Source organism: Netta rufina (assembly GCF_964035555.1).
Source record: "Netta rufina genome assembly, chromosome: 5".
NCBI classification, from domain to species: Eukaryota; Metazoa; Chordata; class Aves; order Anseriformes; family Anatidae; genus Netta; species Netta rufina.
This window is the reverse complement of record NC_140128.1, coordinates 16,548,673-16,568,435: the sequence shown is the minus strand read 5'-3', so window position 1 is coordinate 16,568,435 and position 19,763 is coordinate 16,548,673. Positions and strand designations below refer to the sequence as shown.

The window sequence follows — 19,763 nt, the reverse complement described above, 5'->3', positions numbered from 1 at the left end:
TGGACACAAGGACTTAAAAACTTGCTCTTTTAAAAACCATATCAGGTAGCACTCTTCTGGAGTAACTTTAAATATTGCCAATCATCAAGGGACTGCGTTGACATAAAATTAAACCAAGCATGCAGACTCACTGACTTCTGTGAAAGCTTTGATTAGCTGGTATCAAAGCTTTGTCATGTGTACCCCTGTTACAAAACTCTACCACGACTCAGAGGGCTGTACTTGTGCACAACGTGGGTCTCTAAGTCACAGATTTTATTAACCTTACACGTTGGGAAAGAAAAGAAAAACAAAGCCTACGAGGATTTACCAAACTCCCTTTATAATAAAAGGGAATTTCAAAGAGTCTTGAAAAAGGAAGCATTCTCCTGTTTTTATTTTTATTTTTTAGGTTACATATGAATCAGTGAAGTATATTGCCAATAACTCCCTTCAGCAAGGATACCTTAACTTAGCTCAGAGGTAGGGTTTTGGGCTGTTTTGTTTTAGAGTTTTGAAACTAATAAGGGTTAACGTCAAACTATACATATTTTTTTTTCTGTTGGTACAAAAGTAATCCATCGAAAATGCTCCTGGTTTATTTGCCAATTTGTCATCTCCTCTAAAGACTGCACAAAAAATTGTTAGACATTTAAATAGCAACAAAGAATTTAGAAGAATAATGCTAATGTAGTCCTATCGTTCCACTAGTCGGTAGGATTTTTAGATGTTAATTTTTAAATGATGATTTCAGTTAAAGGAAGTAGAATGGCAGTTGTTCAGGCATTACAGCATCATACAGAACTTACAGCAAGCAGTTACGATGCCAATATAAGTTATAGCTCTATCACTCGATATTAGTATATGCTGCTTTCTGCAGTTTTATTTCCTTCTTGGAAAGCAAGTAGGATGTTAGCTAGGAAATTACTCTTATTGAGAAATACTGGAACTTAATTAGTATTTTGGATGACCCACTTGAAATGGGAATTATTACGTTTTTACATAATCCTATCTGGTGATATTAAAGCAAGATAATCAGCTTCTATGGAGATCAAGTATTTGTTGCAAACATACACATCTAGCTGGCTTATTAGTCTACAATTCACATGAGAATATTATCTAGACTTCAAAATGATGAGAAGTTAGAAGCTATAAATCATGTAGGAAATTTTTAATATTTTTGTTTTACATAATTGGAACTGAACTGTAAGAGCTTTATGAACACTTTGGGAGAGAGTAATCATTTCACGGGTCTGTGAAGCCACCAGAGTTGTCAAATCACTGATTTCTTTGTTGAGATTTCACACACAGATGTGAGAAGAATATATTTAACTCATTCAGTGATACAGAAATGGGACTCAGTATCTCTAAATCCCCTATGAAAGAACTCTACAGAAAATTCCTATTTCATGCAAATTTTAGAAAGGCTAAAGAATTACAAATTGTATTTGGGCGAGGAACTGAATATTTGTATTTAACATATGACCCCAGAGGAATATATTTGGCAAATATACTTTTCCTTGAGTGTTCTTTTTTAGTTAGTCATTAATAAATATGCAGAACAAAACATCGAAAAGCATAAAATCATCTTTATCCCTATAAAACATCATTATTAGGGAATGATATAGTTACATCTTCTTCTGACACCATCTTCAGAAATTCTCTTTTTGCAGAAATCTAGCATTTTAAAGAAGGAATCAAAGATCTTAACCAGTAGGTGGCAACTAGATTTCAACAGTAAGGAGATTTTTGCATTAATATGTAATTGAAAAACACCACGGTTTTCATCTAAGTTCTTGCTACGGTCACGGGATGTGTAGTTAGTCACCCCAAGGTATTTACCACTGACAAATAAGTGTCTAATAATGAAAAAATGTATCAATAAAACTGTAATCAGCAACCTGCAGTAACCTGGAGATAACCGCCATTTCACAACTAAGGCCACCCTCCCCCTGAGGTGTAAAGGTCGCACGCTGCCGGGACACCTCCACCTACCCTAGGGAAGGGCAAATGTGCCCAACTGTCAAACGACACTTTTCATAACGAAACCTGCTGCTCCGTCAGCATGGTGCTACTGCTCTTTTTTTTTTTTTTTTTTTTTCCGTGAGTTGTAGGAGTCAGGGAGCACAACTTGGAAAGGGAGTTCAGAGGATGAAGTGAAGGACACAAAACTCAGCAAAGGAAAGAGCTATATCTGGTTAATCCTTTAATGTAAGAATGTAGTGGCAAAGATTTTGTTCACTTAAATTTGCCCTAATGGATGCTCGTGTGCCTCACAGCCCGAACACCAGGCAGGGGGAGGCTATCCAAACTGTACGGCAATTCTCATTCACAATTCTTCAGCTGTTAACTGACTGACAGGGTCAGGAAAATTTAAGAGCAGAGCTTAGGTATTTTCTGCCGAGAAAACCTGAAGGCTTCCAGCAAGGTGAGGGTACATTATACTGGTAGATAAATTGCTGGCAAGCTTCCTGTGGTGCATCGTTCCCTACATGCCTCGGTCCTGTCAAACAGTAACTCTTCATCACTTGATGTCTTGATTCCTTCTTTGATAGCTGGTCTTGTCTGGTAGCAGCAGATGCTGAACATGCTGTCTTGTGCCTGGCATAGAAAAACAGGCTGTAGTTGCCACGAGGATGTGGAGATGCAATGCATTTGGTTGCTGACATAGCAGCAACAACTCTGTTGGCTGCACCAGGCTGTCATGGCACAGGTAACCGCATTTTATTGCTTTAGAAACAGCTGTTGCCCAACCTGGGTTGGCTCTGGTCAGTAGGCACTTCGCTTATAGCAAGATGCCTTACTGAAAGAGTTTTGCTGGAGCCCAGTGAAAGACTTAAGTGGGGACACAAATATCGACCAAGCCAAAACAGGATGGTTTATTTTTTTGGGTGCAAGGTCAGCATAAAACAATCACCAGTAATTTGAGCTTTTGTTGTGATATAATCAGTAGTCTGATGTACATAACTACAAAAAGTCAATGCTTTTTAATAGGTGAAAAATAAAAAGGTCTTCCTGATTTCTTTGTTTAGTAAAATACTTTTCCAGAAGTGGCTGATTAATTTTGAATAGTCATCCCCATCAAGTATGGGAATGTCTTCTCCGTCTCTGATGTTAGCCATCTCTTTTGCCACAGCTCTGGTACTCTGGACCCACCTCTAAGCTGATTTAACATTCTAAGGGGATGATTAGGTAAAATATAATTATTTTATTTTTACCCCCTGCAGTAGTTTTCTCTTAGGTTAATGAGTTAATTCGCCTCACAGAAGCTCAAACAAGTGCCAGAGATGATGCAAGGGAAGTGGTGGGAATGCATGGCCCCTAGCAGAAAACAGGAGGGAAAACAAGACCTCTCCCTTCTGGCAGTGTAAGCTGGTCAATTGGTGTTCTTCCCTGGGACAAGAGTCTCAATGCTCAGTCAGAAAGTTGGTCAATCATGGCTTAGATTGATGCCACTGGGGGCTATTCCAGATTATGAAATGAGGCACTAAGATACATAAACACGTGAGACTGTTTTAATGAGCTGTTTGATTAAGCCTACCTTAGGCTGGATAATCATTGTTCAGAAAAAAATATCTTACAGTTGTAATAGTTTTAAACAAAATCACATTGAAAGTGAATGAATTGTAAGAGGTAAAAAAAAATATGACAAAACCCAGAGCAATCTCTCAAATTCCCAATGCATGCTATAAAATTGAGTTTCCTACTCATTATAATGACAAAATATGATTTGAAAATACATATGCTACAGGCTTAATTTCACAGAAATCCTATTAACATAGCATAAATGAAACAACAGTTTAAAAAATCCTTTAAAATTCATACCTAACTTTTTAATTAAGGGGGGTCCCCACATTTTTCCCAAGAATAAGGACTACTTTATCTTTCAGAAATGAAGAACTAGAACAAGTTAAATGATGTAGTAGTAGAGCAGGATCAGCAAACACATATTTGTTGAAATATAAAAAGCATACAAACAAAATGTCACATTAGTTCTCTGGAGCTTTTTTCACTCTTTTTTTTTGCATCTGAATTTTCATTTTTTCTACTGTAGATTTTGACAGCACTTGTGAATAGCAGTAATTGTCCAGGATTTCTGTTTTAACTCTCCTTTTCTTCTTTGATGTGTTTGATAGTCGAAACTGACTGCTAACATCTGTCAGTCTGCTGAGTGTAATAGCACCCCCTTCAGGTTTCAACAGGGTGAGGTGTGGAATCTGGAACTCCCATATAAAATACCTGTATGGGGAAAACGGGATAAAAAATTAAGGTATTTTAAAACTACGTATTTCAGACCAAAGGCAAAGGAAGATTATTGCCACTATGTTAGTACAACATGTTCAATTTCAGGAGCTGAAGAGCAATTTTAGAACCCTTCTCATGGGCCGTAGGGTAGCTCTGTGCAGGTGTGCTAGGCAGCATGTCTTCAGCCCTGAATGCAGTGGCAGCTCTCCAAATATCTCCTCAGACAAGGACTCATTTGACAGCAAGCCTCCTGTCCTACTGCTTCCTTCTCTAGCGTGGGCATTATGGCTAATGCTCTGAGTACCCAGCTGATCTAGGTAACCTTCTATGCTGCCTAAGCAGCCATTTTTCATCTCTTCTGATGCAAACATGGTGGGTGGAGAGAATTATCTGATGGGCCAACTCTGTGCAAGAAATTAGCCCATCCTGTTTAATTAGACCACTACTTTGGTCTAGGAACTCCTTTATGATCTCAGTACCAGTATCTTTAAATTTGCTTAGATGTTAGGAAGAGGTATCCCAGACTCTGCAACATCATGCTACCACTGTGTTTTGCCGTACTGAGTTGTATAAAGCCTAATGTGAATTGTTTGAGAACTCTTTCAATTACATAAAGTACTGCCTGGTCACTTTATGTATGTGCTTTTACTTCAAAACACTGACTACAAACAGAAATTCACTGTGACACAAGTCACACAGGTGCCGGTAATCAACACAACAATCAAATTATAATCAGCCATTTTTGCTTAAGACCAGAAAACCACACCAAATAAGTAACACTACTGAGACAGACTGAAACCAAACCTGATACCACAAGCTGAAGAACAAAAGTAGGTGTTCAGATATCTCTTTATAGATTAGCTTACGAGGATGTGGGCTTTTTCTTTTACTGTTTTCTGTCAAGTAATGCTTGATATACTTTAGTTTTCAAAAGCAATTCACTCCATGCCACAGGTATGCACTAGAAGAGGCACTGGGCATGCTTAATATGTATCTTTCCATTGCATTGCATGGTAAGGGAGCATTATTTCTGGCATAGATACAACTGCAGTGGTAATGGAGCAGAGAAGGAGAGAGTACTGAAATTTCTAGTCTGTTGACTGACTGAGAAAGCAGACTGAACAGACGGTGTCAACTACAGTCTTTCCCTCCAAAAAGATCATCTGTACAGATAAATTCACACCTGAATATTGTCATTTATAAGATCCCATTTTCTTCTGCTGGATGTTTTGAAGGATCTAGTCCATGCTGTTTCATTTTCACTGCGATGTCAAATAGGTAATCATAACACTCACACCTAAGATTAAAAGGAAGAATATGTGAAATGTAAAGTTAGGCTCAAGTCTTACCACATTTTCTCAAAGTTATTAGTTTTCTTTCTTGAACTGTACACCACCAATGTGACAGTCTGTCTGGACAGCTGTTGTAATTTATTTCCATCACTGCTACGTGGTGAGTGAGCTGGGCCATGCCCAGCATTTTTGCTATCCGAACTTGATTTGTTGCTCTTCCATCAGCAAATGAAGAATGCAATAACCCCCTGAAAACGGACTAGGGAAAACAGGGAACAGTATTGGTAGATGTCAAGTAAAAGCAAAGATTGTCTTCAGGTTTCATATGCGAAGGGACTTGCCTGTGTAATAGGCAAACATGGGGAACTGTCAGTCAGCACTGAATAGGAAGAAAAATCAGTGAAATCATGGATGAAACCATTACCAAATACATTCAGCGAGGCCAGAAATTAATGAATGTTCTGAATGATTAAAAATGCTCAGAAATACACATAATATTAGGGTCATTAAAATTTTGAGGTATAATGGCAAAATGTACCATATTTGTAAATTGTACTCACATTGTTTTGGCTTTTTCCCATGTTTCTCCCCATACGTAAACTCCATGACGTCTGACCAATACAGCGCAAGAATCTGGGTATTTTTCCATTGCTTTTGCCATTCTTTCTTTGAGATCCTTCTCTTCTGGTGTATTCTCAATAATGGGAACCACTAGTGTATCATCATATCTAAGAGAAAAATAGATGTTTATATTTTAAAAATGCTATGTTTGGAAGCGTGATCTTATACTTTAGCTCTTCCAAAAGGAAGAGATTCTCTTTGCATAAAGATGTTAAATTCTCAACACTATAGAGTTTTAAGCTCTTCTATTGTTAGTCAATCACAGTGTAACATATGAACTCCAGAGATATCTCCCACTCCTAGACTTATGCCATGCTGGCAATACCTGAACCGCACTTGAGGCAGAAAAAGAAAACAGCAATTTAATGTATTAGGTGTAGTTGTTTGTTCACATATCATCACTTTGTTGGGTCCTTTTACAACTTTTTCAGACTCTCTTCATCCTGTATTGGCATCACCTACAAGCTTGATCTCAGATTAAATTATTCAAAAGAATCACATCATGAAGAAGGAAATGAAGCTGTTTGCTAGAGACCAGAAAAAAAATTAATTTAGGTAGTCCAAAAAGCCCCTGGAAATAAGATTGTCCTTCTAAGGCATATAAATAGAAAGAGTCAACACATGAAAAATAAATTCTTCTCTGTGATAGAGTGATTGGTGGGCTATATGTGATCTTAAGGGAGCCTGAGAACCCCAGTTCCAAAGACAAGATGATGCATGTTATTCAATGGAACTTGCCTAACAGTTTCTTGTGAAGGAGGACTGGGATATTTGGCATTGTTTGAACCTTAATTAACACTGGCAGAAACTTGTTTAAATAGTTTTTAATAAGTCCCCAGTTCACATGCAGATTTATCACTGAGATCTCATAGATATTTCATGAGTGGATGCTAGTACAATTCTTAAAAAACACAGAAGGGAAGCAATGGTAAAAATAATATAGCCTGTACTTCATATTACATATTCACAAAATTAAGAGGTCTCATCCCTTGCAGTTTTCTATGCTGATCCTTTTCCCAAGGACGTCTAAAAAATAGCGAGTGAAGAAAATTTAAGTTTTTATACGTTTGACTCCCATGTATTCTGATCACTTAAAATTGGATTTGGAGTGTTTGCTACTAGTAACAACATCAGCTAAGGGATTGGTTTCCTGCTTTCTAGTTGGACATTAGTTTTGAAGCAGGTATAGACACCATAAACTGATTCCCAATCATAACCTTGTTAGTAAGATTTACAGAATCATAGAATGGCTGAGGTTGGAAGGGACCTCTGAAGATCATCTAGTCCAACCCCCTGCTGAGCAGGATCACCTAGAGCACATTGCACAGGATGGCATCCAGGTGAGTTTTCAGTATCTCCAGAGGAGTCTCCACAACTTTTCTGGGCAACCTGTTCCAGTGTTCTGTCACTCTCACAAAAAAAAAGTGCCCTCTCACATTCAGCTGGAATTATTATCTGTAAAGCCCACAGAAGACTCTGAATGAGTTAAACTAAACAGATATCAAGTATTTTACTGAACGATAAGGAACCCACATTCAGATAAAACTTTATATAAAATACTTTGAGACAACCTGAGACTTTCAAAGCTATTTACTACAGATCTACTTCTCTGTCTACAGAAGTCAAAGGTAAAGTTATTCTGGCATCTCTAGGATCGTATTTAGGCCAACAAATACTTCTGATTATCCTATCTGTAACATTTTCCTGGATAGCTTCCAGAAAAGGAAGCTTTTTGTTTTTGGTTTTGTTTTTTTTTTGTAATTAGAAAAAATATATTCTCAATATCCCCTGTTGTTGTTGTTGTTTTTTAAGACCCTATTCTGCACTATAGAATTTCTTTTGAATTCAATGCGCAGTCTGGTGTGAAGCAAGACAACAGAACTGATCTAGGGTGGATGAACATGTACTTAGCAAAGCTCCAGATTACGTTTGCTTTCTTTATTTTTTCTGATAGATTCGCAGGATGGTATAGGACAACTTGTAGATATGGAGCATAATAAATACAGTGTTTCCTGACTAACATATAGGAATCTTTGAAAAGTCAAAATGCAAAACAAAACAACAACAAAAAAAAGTTTTTTGGTTGTTGTTTTTAAACCAGTGTTGTTAGACAATTCAGTATAAGGGATGTCTTTTACTAGGAAGTTTTGCCACATAAAAATACAAATGCTAATGCTGTCAAGAAGGGGAAAGCTGGCAAGTCAACCAAAACTCTGAATAAAATATGCCTAGGCATAAAATCACAAGTCAAACATATTGCTTGCTCCCTTGCCAAAGGGCAATTGTTAGTTACAAAAATTAACATCAAAAAGTGGAAAGAATTTAGCATTTCAATTTTTCATCTAATTGTCACATATTATATAAATGTTGTTTGCTGGTCTCAATTCAACACTCTGTGGGTGGAGTCCTCAAAACAAGCCATCACACATAATTTGGAATAACTCAGCACTTACCTCAGAGCTCATCCTTGAAAAGTAATAACATTATCTTTAATGAGCTGTTTATTCTGAATTTTCTTTCAAAGTCTGTCAAGTAAAATCTGAAATCCTCTACTCTCTTAACTTGCCCCAAACTAGCACAGGCAATGATATGTGAAGTCCACCCAAATGCAGTTTGTGCTTTATCAATCTAACCTAATGTTGGCTGGCTACAATTTCAGTTTAACATCGTATAGATCTGTTCACATCTCTGTTCTTGAGATATTTGTCGGGACATGGCTCTTTATTTGGTTTGTTTCTGTAGCTCAACAGACCACAGGAACTTTGACATTACAAGATTTTATCTCAGATCTCTTCCATAGGCTTAAGACCTTCGTAGGGGAAGCCAATGACTGATTTATTCCAGGTCTTGTTACTACTTATTCCTAATACTTTATATTATACACTTGAAAACACATAACTCAAGTTACTTGTCATCTATTTATTTTGCTGAAAACAAGCAATCAAATAGCATGCCTCTGTTTTTAACATAAAGATATACCGGTAATAGCCTCCTGAAGTACACTTCTGTATTCCTTTTATCATCTCCTGATGGGTAATAGTGAACTCACTCCCTCGGTAAAGAAGGGTGGCCATAACAGCAGCCTTGGAGTGAGTATGGATCACTGCGCCTGCTCCTAAGAAGAGAAAAAGAAGAAAAATAGATATTTTATGTTTTTAAAATACATCTATTAAGAACATTTTATTCACATGCTTGATACATTTCCTTTGGCTAGGCATCGTAGCAAATGGTGATCTACTGTAGTAGAAGAAAAAATGTACAGCAGCCTAAATAAAGGTAGGAAATAATTACTCATCTATAAAAGATAATTACAGATTGTCTTACGGTACCCGTGTCAAATTTTAGTTAGTGACAAATTCTACGAGAAAAACTATTTGCACAAAAGCAAAGAGAAACATTCCTTGCATATTTATTTAGGTACTGTGAAGACTAAAACACTCTAAGTTCATCAGAAATCTGTGATTCTAGAGAATTTCCAAACTTATTTGTGAAAGTTTAAAGACTTTATTTTTATGCGAGTAGTCTTCCTCAATAATCCACTGATTCTCTGAAAAATTATTTATTGTTATCTTATTTTACCATGACAGAAAGATAGATAGACAAAAATTATAATTTATTCCTTTACGGCTGCAATGTTGCCAAAAAATACAAGTTTTCCTGAGGTACAAACGCAAGTTTCTTGTGTAGTAAGATGAGCTGAGACACCCTAAATCCTTTGTATAGTATCAGATGTACAGATGTAATCTTACACAACAGCAAAAGCTGTCTATTACTGTCCATCTGCAGATGTTCCAGTACAGTCATGCCAGAGAAATGTGCAGAACATTATTTGCAGCCCAAAACCCCCAATACCTTTTCCCATATGTATGATTGCAAGCCATACTGCTACCTAAATGTACTAACGAATTATAACAACTGAGCTTTTTTTAACATCTCTGACAACAAAAAAAGGAAACAGATGCCCAACTGGAAACTAGCAGTGTGATTACAGTCACTATGTGATTAAAGAAAAGCTTCATATTTTTTTTCACCTATCAGTAATTTAGAGACTTTAACCATAGCCAAAACTTGTTAAAAGGGTATCTTACACCTTGCAAAATGTGTAAACACCCCATTCCCTCCTGCAACCACACTAAATCAACAGACTGCATTAAAAGTCAGTGCTGAAAAGATGATGATCACAGGTGTACCTACATAAGAAAGTGTAAATGAGACTCATGGGATGTAATACAGATTACCTTCCATTGTATGTGTTCCTGTACAAATTAATTTATTTTGTAGTTTTGTTTTTTTTTTTTTTTCCTCACTGTGACTTTCATGTATAAAGAATCTGGTACTGAATTTTGATTTTGTGTGTACATATATAGTGTTTCAGTCATCACTAAACCAAAAACATGTGCTATATACCTCTCATAGTGTAGGCATTCATAAAAAGAGGCGTGCACTGGCTTTTCTTTAGTTTCTTGTGTGGTGGGGGACCACTGATGTCCTGTTCATTCATGTCACAAACAAACATATCTTCTGGCTATAAGACAAAAAATGTTGTTACTTGCGATGCTTCCACAGTTTTGTTTTCCTTCTAGGGAGATATACACATACATGAACGCCACATACTTATTATAGCATGCAATTTTAACTTTGGAAAAAGTTGAAAGATTAAAAGATTAGAAGTTATTCTAGCTGCTAACATTAATTATCATCACTATCTAAAGTGAGTGAATATTAGGTACTCTTTTATTCAGACTGCTGTAGAGCAGATATTTGTAAAACTATATATTTCTAGGAAAGGAGACATCTATCTAAATAACAATCAATACACAAGGAAAAGTAGGAACCTATTCAAAAAAAAAGAAATGTAGATGTACTTTTCCTTTACACCATTAGGAACCATCAAAGTAGTAGCTTTACAGGAATGTTACCTTTGCATCAATCAGCTAGTCATCACAGTAGAGAATTGTTCAGGTTAGAAATAAAATTGTTTTCTAATTTAAAAAAATCAGCAGGAAATAGTCACAAGACATCACCTTGCTCACTATGCTCAGTCCACTGCTGCTGCCAATGAGGAACAAAACATGACATCTTGTCATATTTTTTGCTTATCTTGCTTATGTTCCTATCGGGCACTATGCAAGTTTCTATCAGTGAAGAGCTTCCTTTCACTCATCATTGTATTTTCCCTCAGACCTGTAAAATAAATATTTGGGGGAGTTCCTGCTGTTGTAAAATAGTTATCATTTACCATTTCCCCCTCCACTTATATTTTGGTATTTTGCTGTTTCAGGGAAGGAATAAAATAGCCAAGGTCACCTTTTCGAGGTGCAACCCCATCTATTTTCTGAGAAGATCAAGAGAAAGATTAGCAATCACTCAAATGACAAGAAATAGAAAGGAGGTGTTAATGCTTAATTATGTAGGTGTTATTGAAACTGTAGACAGATATCTATAAAGCCATTTAATCTTGAAAAAGAAAACAGCTGGTCTAGAGTAACTTTCAGTCTTGAGAGTTAATTTAGTCTTGATGATCTCTCTGTTTTAACCCACACTGGCCACTGAAACAAACATTGGCTTGCTAAGTTATCCAAGTACTTAAATAAGGAGAGAACTCAACAGTTACTACAAGAATGCAATGAATAGTATAGTAAGTGTCTAACTTCACATAACGAAAAATGAAACACTAAACAAAGGTACATGTACTTCCACCCATCTCAAAATGAGGTCTGAGGTAAAAATAATGTTCAACGTACCTGTATTCTTTCCTTCTGGACTCCTGAAGGAGCGATGTAGATTTCATTCCTAAGGAAAGTCACAGACAGGAAAAAATATAAAAAACACACCTATTTAACTGCATGGGCATTGTAACTGTAGATACATTGAAAAGGAAATAGCAAATCTAGTCTGTGAAAATTTAACTTTCTTACTCCTGCATACAATCACAGGTAGATGTTCTTTTTTTTTTTTTTTTTTACATGCAACTGGATCATACAAGGGCATATCAATTCTCTAGCTTACATGAGTACCAGACAGTGTTTCCAACTTGTGAAGAAATCTGAAATACATGCAGAAAATGCAACTTTGTTTTTCCTGTAAAGGAAAATACACAACTTTCATCTACACTAAGTCAGAACTCTACACCTCAGAATTCAGAACAAAAAATTGTACAAAAAAAACAATCAGTAGCAATCAGATACTGAGCTGTAGCAAAACTACTACTTAAAAATCAATAGACTACCTATAAACAGTATAAATTGTCTACTTTATTATACAAAATAAATACTTTCATTTTTGTTGTAACTGTCTAGTCTATAGACAGTCTTAAAATGTATTTATATATTTATTTGCATTCATTAAAAATCACAAATTCAATGCAATGAAGTGACAAATTTAAGTAGAAGTGCATCACTTCTTGCAAGCTTTATATGATTAAAATCTACAAAAAATAATTTAAATGATTTTAAGATGGCATCTGAAATAGTTTAAATAACAGCAAAGAAAATCAGATTATTATATCTTATACTTGTAATCACTATTTGGTTTCAACAGCAATGTATTAAATTCGGGAGTGCAGAGACATCTAGTGAATAATTACTCAAGTTACAGATATAGCTAGGAAGCATGAGATGTCTATTTATTTATTTATTTTCCACTTCTTTAGAAATTTGTCATGCAAGGAAAATCTGATGATGAAATACAGACTATGAAATAAGAGATACCTGATGGAATTCTAGATCCACTTTTTATAATGCTATACCGTATCCAAACTGGCATCTTTTTTCTGAGTAGATCCTGTAAATTGCACGGTGAGTAATGCCGATCAGGATTAGTTGGTAAGACTAGTTGCTGGAATTTCAGTTGCATTTCAGTTGCTCTTTAGCTATCTCCTGTGGAGCAATTCTAGGCTAGTCCACTCGTTGCCTCATGGCCATTCATTGAAATGCTGCTGTAGTCACGAATACAGTTATAAAGATTACCACTCCTACCACAGTAAGATGAGTTATTAGTAGTAACTCAAATACATATTTCAGTGTGTTCTGAGCAATAAAATGATAGAACTATCGAGGAACACCATGCTACTATGTTCCTTTATTTCCTGTTGACAACATTTGTCTTGTCACAATGAACATGAATTACGCAGAAACAGCAAAGAAAATAGCCTACATTTAGCTATGGATGAGAAAGCAGCGTTACTTCCTGTAAGTGAAGAACTTTGAAAACAAGAATTAATCCTCATCATTTCATTTCTCTGATTATTTATTGCTGTTGGTTTGTTTGCAAAAACAAGCAGGGAAGTGACGTGACCTGCCCAAAGCCATTATATCACAAACATTAGTGTTTAGGGCTGTGTTTATTGGAGAGATACATACATATTTAAATGGCAATAGCTGTTTTCTTTCTGATATGCACTACATGGAAGGATATGTCAGAAAAATGAGGGATCGGTCACTTTCAAGTTACAGTGTCACAACACCCTGTGAGGTGGCAGACACTGTGAAAGCTACTTTGTAGCGATCATTTCTCTTTTTTTCAATGCCCACTGAGAGGAGCTCTGTCTCCATTAGAAGCTTGGAAAGTATGAACAGGGGCTGATGAGCAAGTAAAAAGCAAAGTGTTGCTCCTCAGATACACACCAAAAATTGTTTTGCTCTTGCCTGTTCTGCTTTAATTATATGCCAAGAATATCTCCTTAGAAATTATCTCAGTTGAACAGTGATTTCCTTATTGAAGGAAATGTCTTGTCTGCGACATGTCTAAGGTGGGATTAATCTCATCTAACCAGAGGCATTTGATAGCCTGGTGTAACCTAATCTAGATTCCAGTCAATGGAATGAAAAATGGAGAAGAGATAATTCTTTGAAGGCAATTCATCTACCTTAAAGATAGAAAAAGGACAGAATAAAGAAACTCTCTGAAGTTGCCTCTCCTCCACTGAAGGAACCTCAGTAATTAATTCAGGCTAGACACCTCCTTTCTGTACAGCTAAATGTGTGGTATTGTTCATTTCCACTTCTACCTTGTTACATGCACTTGACAATCAAACATTTGTCACGGAACTGAACTGCCCTCACCAAATACTAAATGACAGCCACCTTCTCTCTATGCCCATCATAGAATGATTTGGGCTGGAAGGGACATTCAAAGATCATCTAGTTTCTTTTTCTTCCGTCTTTACTTACCCATGCTTCAAGCTGATTCCTCCACCAGTTCCTGTTACCCAGCCTAAATGATAAAACTGTCTGCAAAGCTCTGGGATAAGGTTTCTTGGATGCAACTTTTCCTGCAAATAAATTAAAAATAAATTAAAAGCTATCATAAACATCACAAAACCAAGAATTTCAATTCTGAAACATAGTTTAAAGAGGTAGTGCTTTCATACTGCAGCATGACAGTCTAATTTACACTTACAAACTTCAATTATAAAATGACCGTGTCTTTGTACAATGTCTTCTTTGCTTTGTTGGGGCCATTCATGCCTTGAAACAAACAAAACTCTGAAATAAAATATGGCTACTTATCCTTCACAGGAATAGTCTCATCTCAAATTTATCCAAGTGCAGTGGCCCATGAGTATTACCAACAAGATCACATCGTGGATTATATGGAAAATAAATGTACATAACTTCTTTCACTTTGAAAAGCTCTACTGTTTTTCCATTGTATCAATTTTCTGTATGCTTATTTTGCTAGCTTTGAAACTTCATAGTTTAATTTATTAATTACAATATGATTTTATTCATACTTACTATAAATTACAGTAGAATATAATTTTAAGCTGTTAATATTTTACACAGCAGTGAAAAATACCATAGAAAAGATAGGCAAATTTTTTGAGGAACTTCACATTCCTGCATTTTTACAATGTGAGGTTACCTCACAAGCAGTTTAGCCAGAAGGCAAATTGCATTATTTTAATATTTCTTTCAGAAGGAAAAAAGTTATTTATTTTTTCCACATTCTGTTGTTTATTATATATGTACTATATGTGTATATATGTAAATATATTACATATATAAATACACATTTATATACAGATGTATACATCTATATATCTGACTTTTAACCAAAGGTACCTGTCATGGCAAAGATACGTTTATCATTGACCTAAACCAGACTGGCTTTACAGTACAAGCCAAAACTATTTATTGGAAATTCTAAACATTTCTTTACACTGAACATATAAAACTCAGAAAGCTGTACATAACAGGTAGGTAACAGTCTTTGGTAATTAAGTATTAGAAAATTTATGATCTTGAATGTTGGAAATATTTATATAAAAAAAATAACCAGTATATAAAGAGAAAATTGTGAGATACAGACTTTAAATCACAGTGTGCTTGAATTTCCTCATTTGCATGTTGACTTGAGTACTTCTTTTAGCTTATCTTAGAGAACAAAAACCGAACAAAGCCTCCCTGCTTTACCACTGTAAAAACAAAAATTATATGTATTTTCACAAAGATCCTGATATAATTGAACTCTTAAAGTAATGGATAAAACAGTAGAGAAACAGAGAAGTACTTTCACATAAATGTATCTTCCTGGAATGGGGTAAGATCTGTAAGTACAACACCTCAGTAAGAGAGCTGATTTTTTTTCTTATATGAGCGTGTGACACAAATCAGCAATTAACACACGTACTCCCTGCATTGCTACTGTTTTTATCAGAAAAACAATCAATTTTAGGAAGGCTGTTTTGGAAAAAAATAGACCCTTAGGTCATCAAATACTGACCCTGGATATTGGAGGGTCATGCATAATTCATTATATATATTAAAATATGTATGTAAAGTCTGATCAATACTTCAATTTAGCAGCGTAGCACCATATTCTTCAATGACACTTGTTTATGAAGATGTTATCTTTGAAGAACTGGCATCCACTTCAAATGCTAATCCTGCCCGCTCTGTTTCTGTTCTTTAGAGTCTCTTTCAATATATTTAAAAAATAAAAAAAAAATGCCTGTTTATTCAAGTGTTACACACAGACTAACTGGCACACCTAGAAACTTAGGTAAGAAGTTAGATTTTTCAAGCACCAAGAACCCATATAAGTTCACACTACTTAAAACAGAGTATTATAGACAGGAGTGCACGAAGTGGGAAATAAAATAAGCAAACTTCTACACCTCAATCACATAGCTGGGAAGGAAATCATTCCTTTCTAGCTCTTCTTCACTGAGAATAGTTAACATACTAACAAGTATATTCTAACTAAGTATATTTCTCAAATGCTACCGTCTCTGAAATGTTACTGTGATTCTGAAAATATTAATGCATGTGTCCTATGTTTACAAATACAAGTGCATAGCATGTGTAAGTTATGGGTCCCTGTTCTGTTGTTCTAACTTGTTACAGACCGCCACAGACTGAGTCCCATGACGTCTTGTTTTGACTTTCATTCAACACGACATCACTGACTAGTTCTAACCCATGAATTGGTATTTTTCATTTCAAAGAAAAATAATCCCTTCTACTTCTGATGGAACAAACTCCTATTAAACAGGTTTATATTGCCCTTATTTATTGAATGTACACAGCAGTGAAAAATTCTGTTATAGCATTCTTCCAATTGTTTCAGATTTTCTCTGTTTGGTGAATCTGGACATTTAGCACAAAAGTCACATTCATAGCGGAATATATGTGCTTTTTGCCACTTTAAATCTTCAGAGGTATTTTTTTAAGTTCAAATTCAGGAGCTACTTTCATCAAAAACATACAGAAGTAAGTATCATCCAGAATTTTTGACTGTTTTTCTGAGGAACTCCAGGATCAGAAATCAGTCTTCATAGTTCAATATTTTTCCAGGATTAGTGGATACTGATTATAACCACAAACTACCTGAACAGAAATATCATTGTATTTCATGTTTAAAATTACTGATAATAAAGATGACTCCCCTTTTCAAATCTAAAAAAGGTTATTTACTGTAACAAGCTTGGGAGTGAACTTGTGACAGCAGCAGGCAACCACAGGATCACTCTTTGTCAAATTTCAACGAACAGAACTTTTAAAGTTGATTTTTAAGTTGAAGGACAGATGCTACTTGGTTTTCTCTTCCTTAGGTCTCCAACTCAGGATCTAGACCACCAGTTTTCTGATACAGTCAGTGTGGACAATTTAGCTTCTTTGCTGCTGTGCTGTTGTCATCTTGACCTGAGCTTTCTACATGATGTTAAGTATGAGGAAAAACTCCGTAAATTTTCATGAGTTAAAAGAAGTGACCAATTTTTCAATCCTTACTTTTTTTTTTTTTTTTTGAAAACAAGTTTGCTGGTGAGTTTCAAAACAGAAACTGACAAAGTATTCACTTAAAATATAGGCTATTTCCATCAGTATTTTTTTTTTCAGAAAACGGTTTTTGTATTTTGCAAAAAAGACTGTGGCTACTCAAGGAAAAATGGCTTTTTCCTATTTTATCCAAATTATTATTAGTAGTACTATTAAAACTAAAAAAAAAGTGATAATAACATGGAAATCTAACATAATGGAAATCAAGGTGGCCCCAGGCTACCTGTGGAACAAATGTATCGTAAAACTCAGCTGAAGTGCGGTTATTTCAGGATATTACAGTCAATAAGCAGTACTTGACATATATACATATATACACTTGATATATATACATATAAACAATATACACTGATGCACACATATATATGTACATCTCCCTCACAAATTGCTTAGAAAATATATATTGTCCAATATATATCGTCCTGAGAAAGAAGCAGGGATGGAGTCATATAGCTGATATTTCACACTGACAGGTAGTAAATCATTATTTCTTGGACTAGCTAAGTTTAATGTGGCAAAGCAGATCTGTGCTACCCTATGTATAAAGTGAGAGAAGTAGCATTAGTTAAGTTTGTAGATTTCGGCTTAAAATCTGTCTATAGCAATTTGTTAAATGCCCAAAGTAGCAAAAATAACGTAATGATCCTTTTTTTTTTTTTTTTTTTTTTTTTTTTTTTTTTTTTTTCTGCGACACTTTCAGGACCATGCAAGGATTTTATAAATCAGAAGGGATTTGTTTCTCTTTTAAGTGAGCATCATTTTAAGGGAGGTCAGAAGGCAGCGTGGTGGGTGAGGATCCCTGCGCTGCCCAGAAGCCTCTAGTTGCCGATGTGCCTACAGCTTCCCCGGCTGAAACTGATCACTTATGTATTTATTGCGCACCACTTTCACTGCTTATTACCGCAATTAGCAGCTTTAATGAGTTTTAAAGGCCGGGTGTTCAGCACCTGCCCCCCCCCCTTCCCCCCCCAACGGCCGGGGGCTCCGCCCGTTACCTGCGCGCCCTCGCGCCCGCAGCCGTTGTCGGCAGCCATAGCGCCCAGCCGGGGGCCTCGCGGCGCAGGCAGCGCAGCGGGCAGCCCCGGCGGGGCGGGGCGGGGCGGGAGGCGAGGCAAGATGGCGGCCTCCTTGTGGCGGGGCGGCGGCGGGGCGCTGAGGCGGCTGCTGGCCGGGAGGCCGCTGCTGGGCGCCGCCGCCGCCCGCGGGGGCTGGAGGCCGCTGCACGGCTCCCGGCAGCGCCGCGGTGAGTGCTGGGGGCCGGCGGGGCCGGGCTGTTAGCCAGCGCCTTGCGGCAGCTGTCTGGGCAGAGCTGGTCCCGTCTGTGAGGAAATGGGTTTTAATTTTCAGTGCGGGTTTAGGAGGCGAGTTTGGGGTTTGTGTTGAAACGCTGGTCTTAATTCTGAGGGTGGGTGCTTGGCCTCAGAGCTGGGTGAGGGCTGCCGCGCTCAGCTCCTGTATCGGTTACTAACACGGTAATATTCAAGCCCTTGGCATCTAGGCTTTTAAAAAACATGACCTAATAAACTCCTAGGAGAACTTACACTTTTAATTCTTTGCTGTGAATGATACAGAACTGTCTAAAGCATGGTAAAAGGCAGGCAGATAAAGGGAGGAAAGGAAATGTAAGTACGGGTCAGTTTCACAGAGGTGGCTCATCCAGGCCTTGCGAGGAAGGACACGAGGAGGCCCACAGCAGGGATCTGGTGGAATTGCCAGGAGTAAACGTGTAGGAACAAATCTGGGAAGGTCAAGGCATAACACGATGCGGTTCTTGTCTTGCAGAAGTATCAAAGAAATCGCCTGTAAGTAAATTAGTGTGAGAGATAAGAGTTAGTCAGTTACACAGTGAAACCTACCAAGAGCAAACCATGTATATATACTAAATGACTAGTATATGACTAGGTCATGGTTTGGATTTGCTTATAAGCAGTATCTGCTTATAAAAGCTGTTTGTTTGTTTTTAGAAATACAATAGCTCTTTCCCTCTTAACTGGTAATTGCAACACTGTAGTCCAGCTAGGGGCAAGAGCTCTGTGATACCTTGTGACATCTCTCTCTTGTCCTGCTGGCAGGCCTTGCAGGTGCCTTATGCTGCGGCAGTAGAACAATGTCGTTTTAATCTGTTTGCATTAAAGGGCACGATCTGCATCCTGCCTGTGGAATGTGAAGGATGTGCAACTTGTGGAATATAGGGGGGTCAAGGAGGGAAAAACAAAGGGGTGGTGGGAGCAAAAACTGGATAACTTCTGCTGTTGGTTCAACCCTCTGTTATCTCTTAGGTCACACCGTGCATCTCCATAAGCTGAAAAGTGTGAAGTTCCAGCAGTGCCTATGCGTAGGCTTT

General features: G+C 37.0%; 2 protein-coding genes across 2 annotated transcripts in view; one reads left to right on the top strand and one right to left on the bottom strand.

The window, feature by feature from the left end:
- Nucleotides 1–3,478: 3,478 nt before the first annotated feature.
- Nucleotides 3,479–18,542, bottom strand: APIP (APAF1 interacting protein). Its single transcript, XM_084287871.1, has 8 exons — nucleotides 18,415–18,542; nucleotides 14,309–14,409; nucleotides 11,882–11,930; nucleotides 10,545–10,662; nucleotides 9,117–9,252; nucleotides 6,077–6,244; nucleotides 5,408–5,521; nucleotides 3,479–4,218 (listed from the first exon to the last, which is right to left on the bottom strand). The coding sequence occupies exons 1-7, from the start codon at nucleotides 18,451–18,453 to the stop codon at nucleotides 5,422–5,424; spliced, it is 711 nt and encodes a 236-aa protein (XP_084143997.1). The 5' UTR covers nucleotides 18,454–18,542; the 3' UTR covers nucleotides 3,479–4,218; nucleotides 5,408–5,421.
- Nucleotides 18,501–19,763, top strand: part of PDHX (pyruvate dehydrogenase complex component X) — a 40,046-nt gene continuing 38,783 nt past the window's right edge. Inside the window, exon 1 of the mRNA XM_084287870.1 lies at nucleotides 18,501–18,662. Within this exon, the coding sequence (XP_084143996.1) occupies nucleotides 18,536–18,662 (127 nt within the window). The 5' untranslated portion in view covers nucleotides 18,501–18,535. The remainder of the gene's footprint in view (nucleotides 18,663–19,763) is intronic.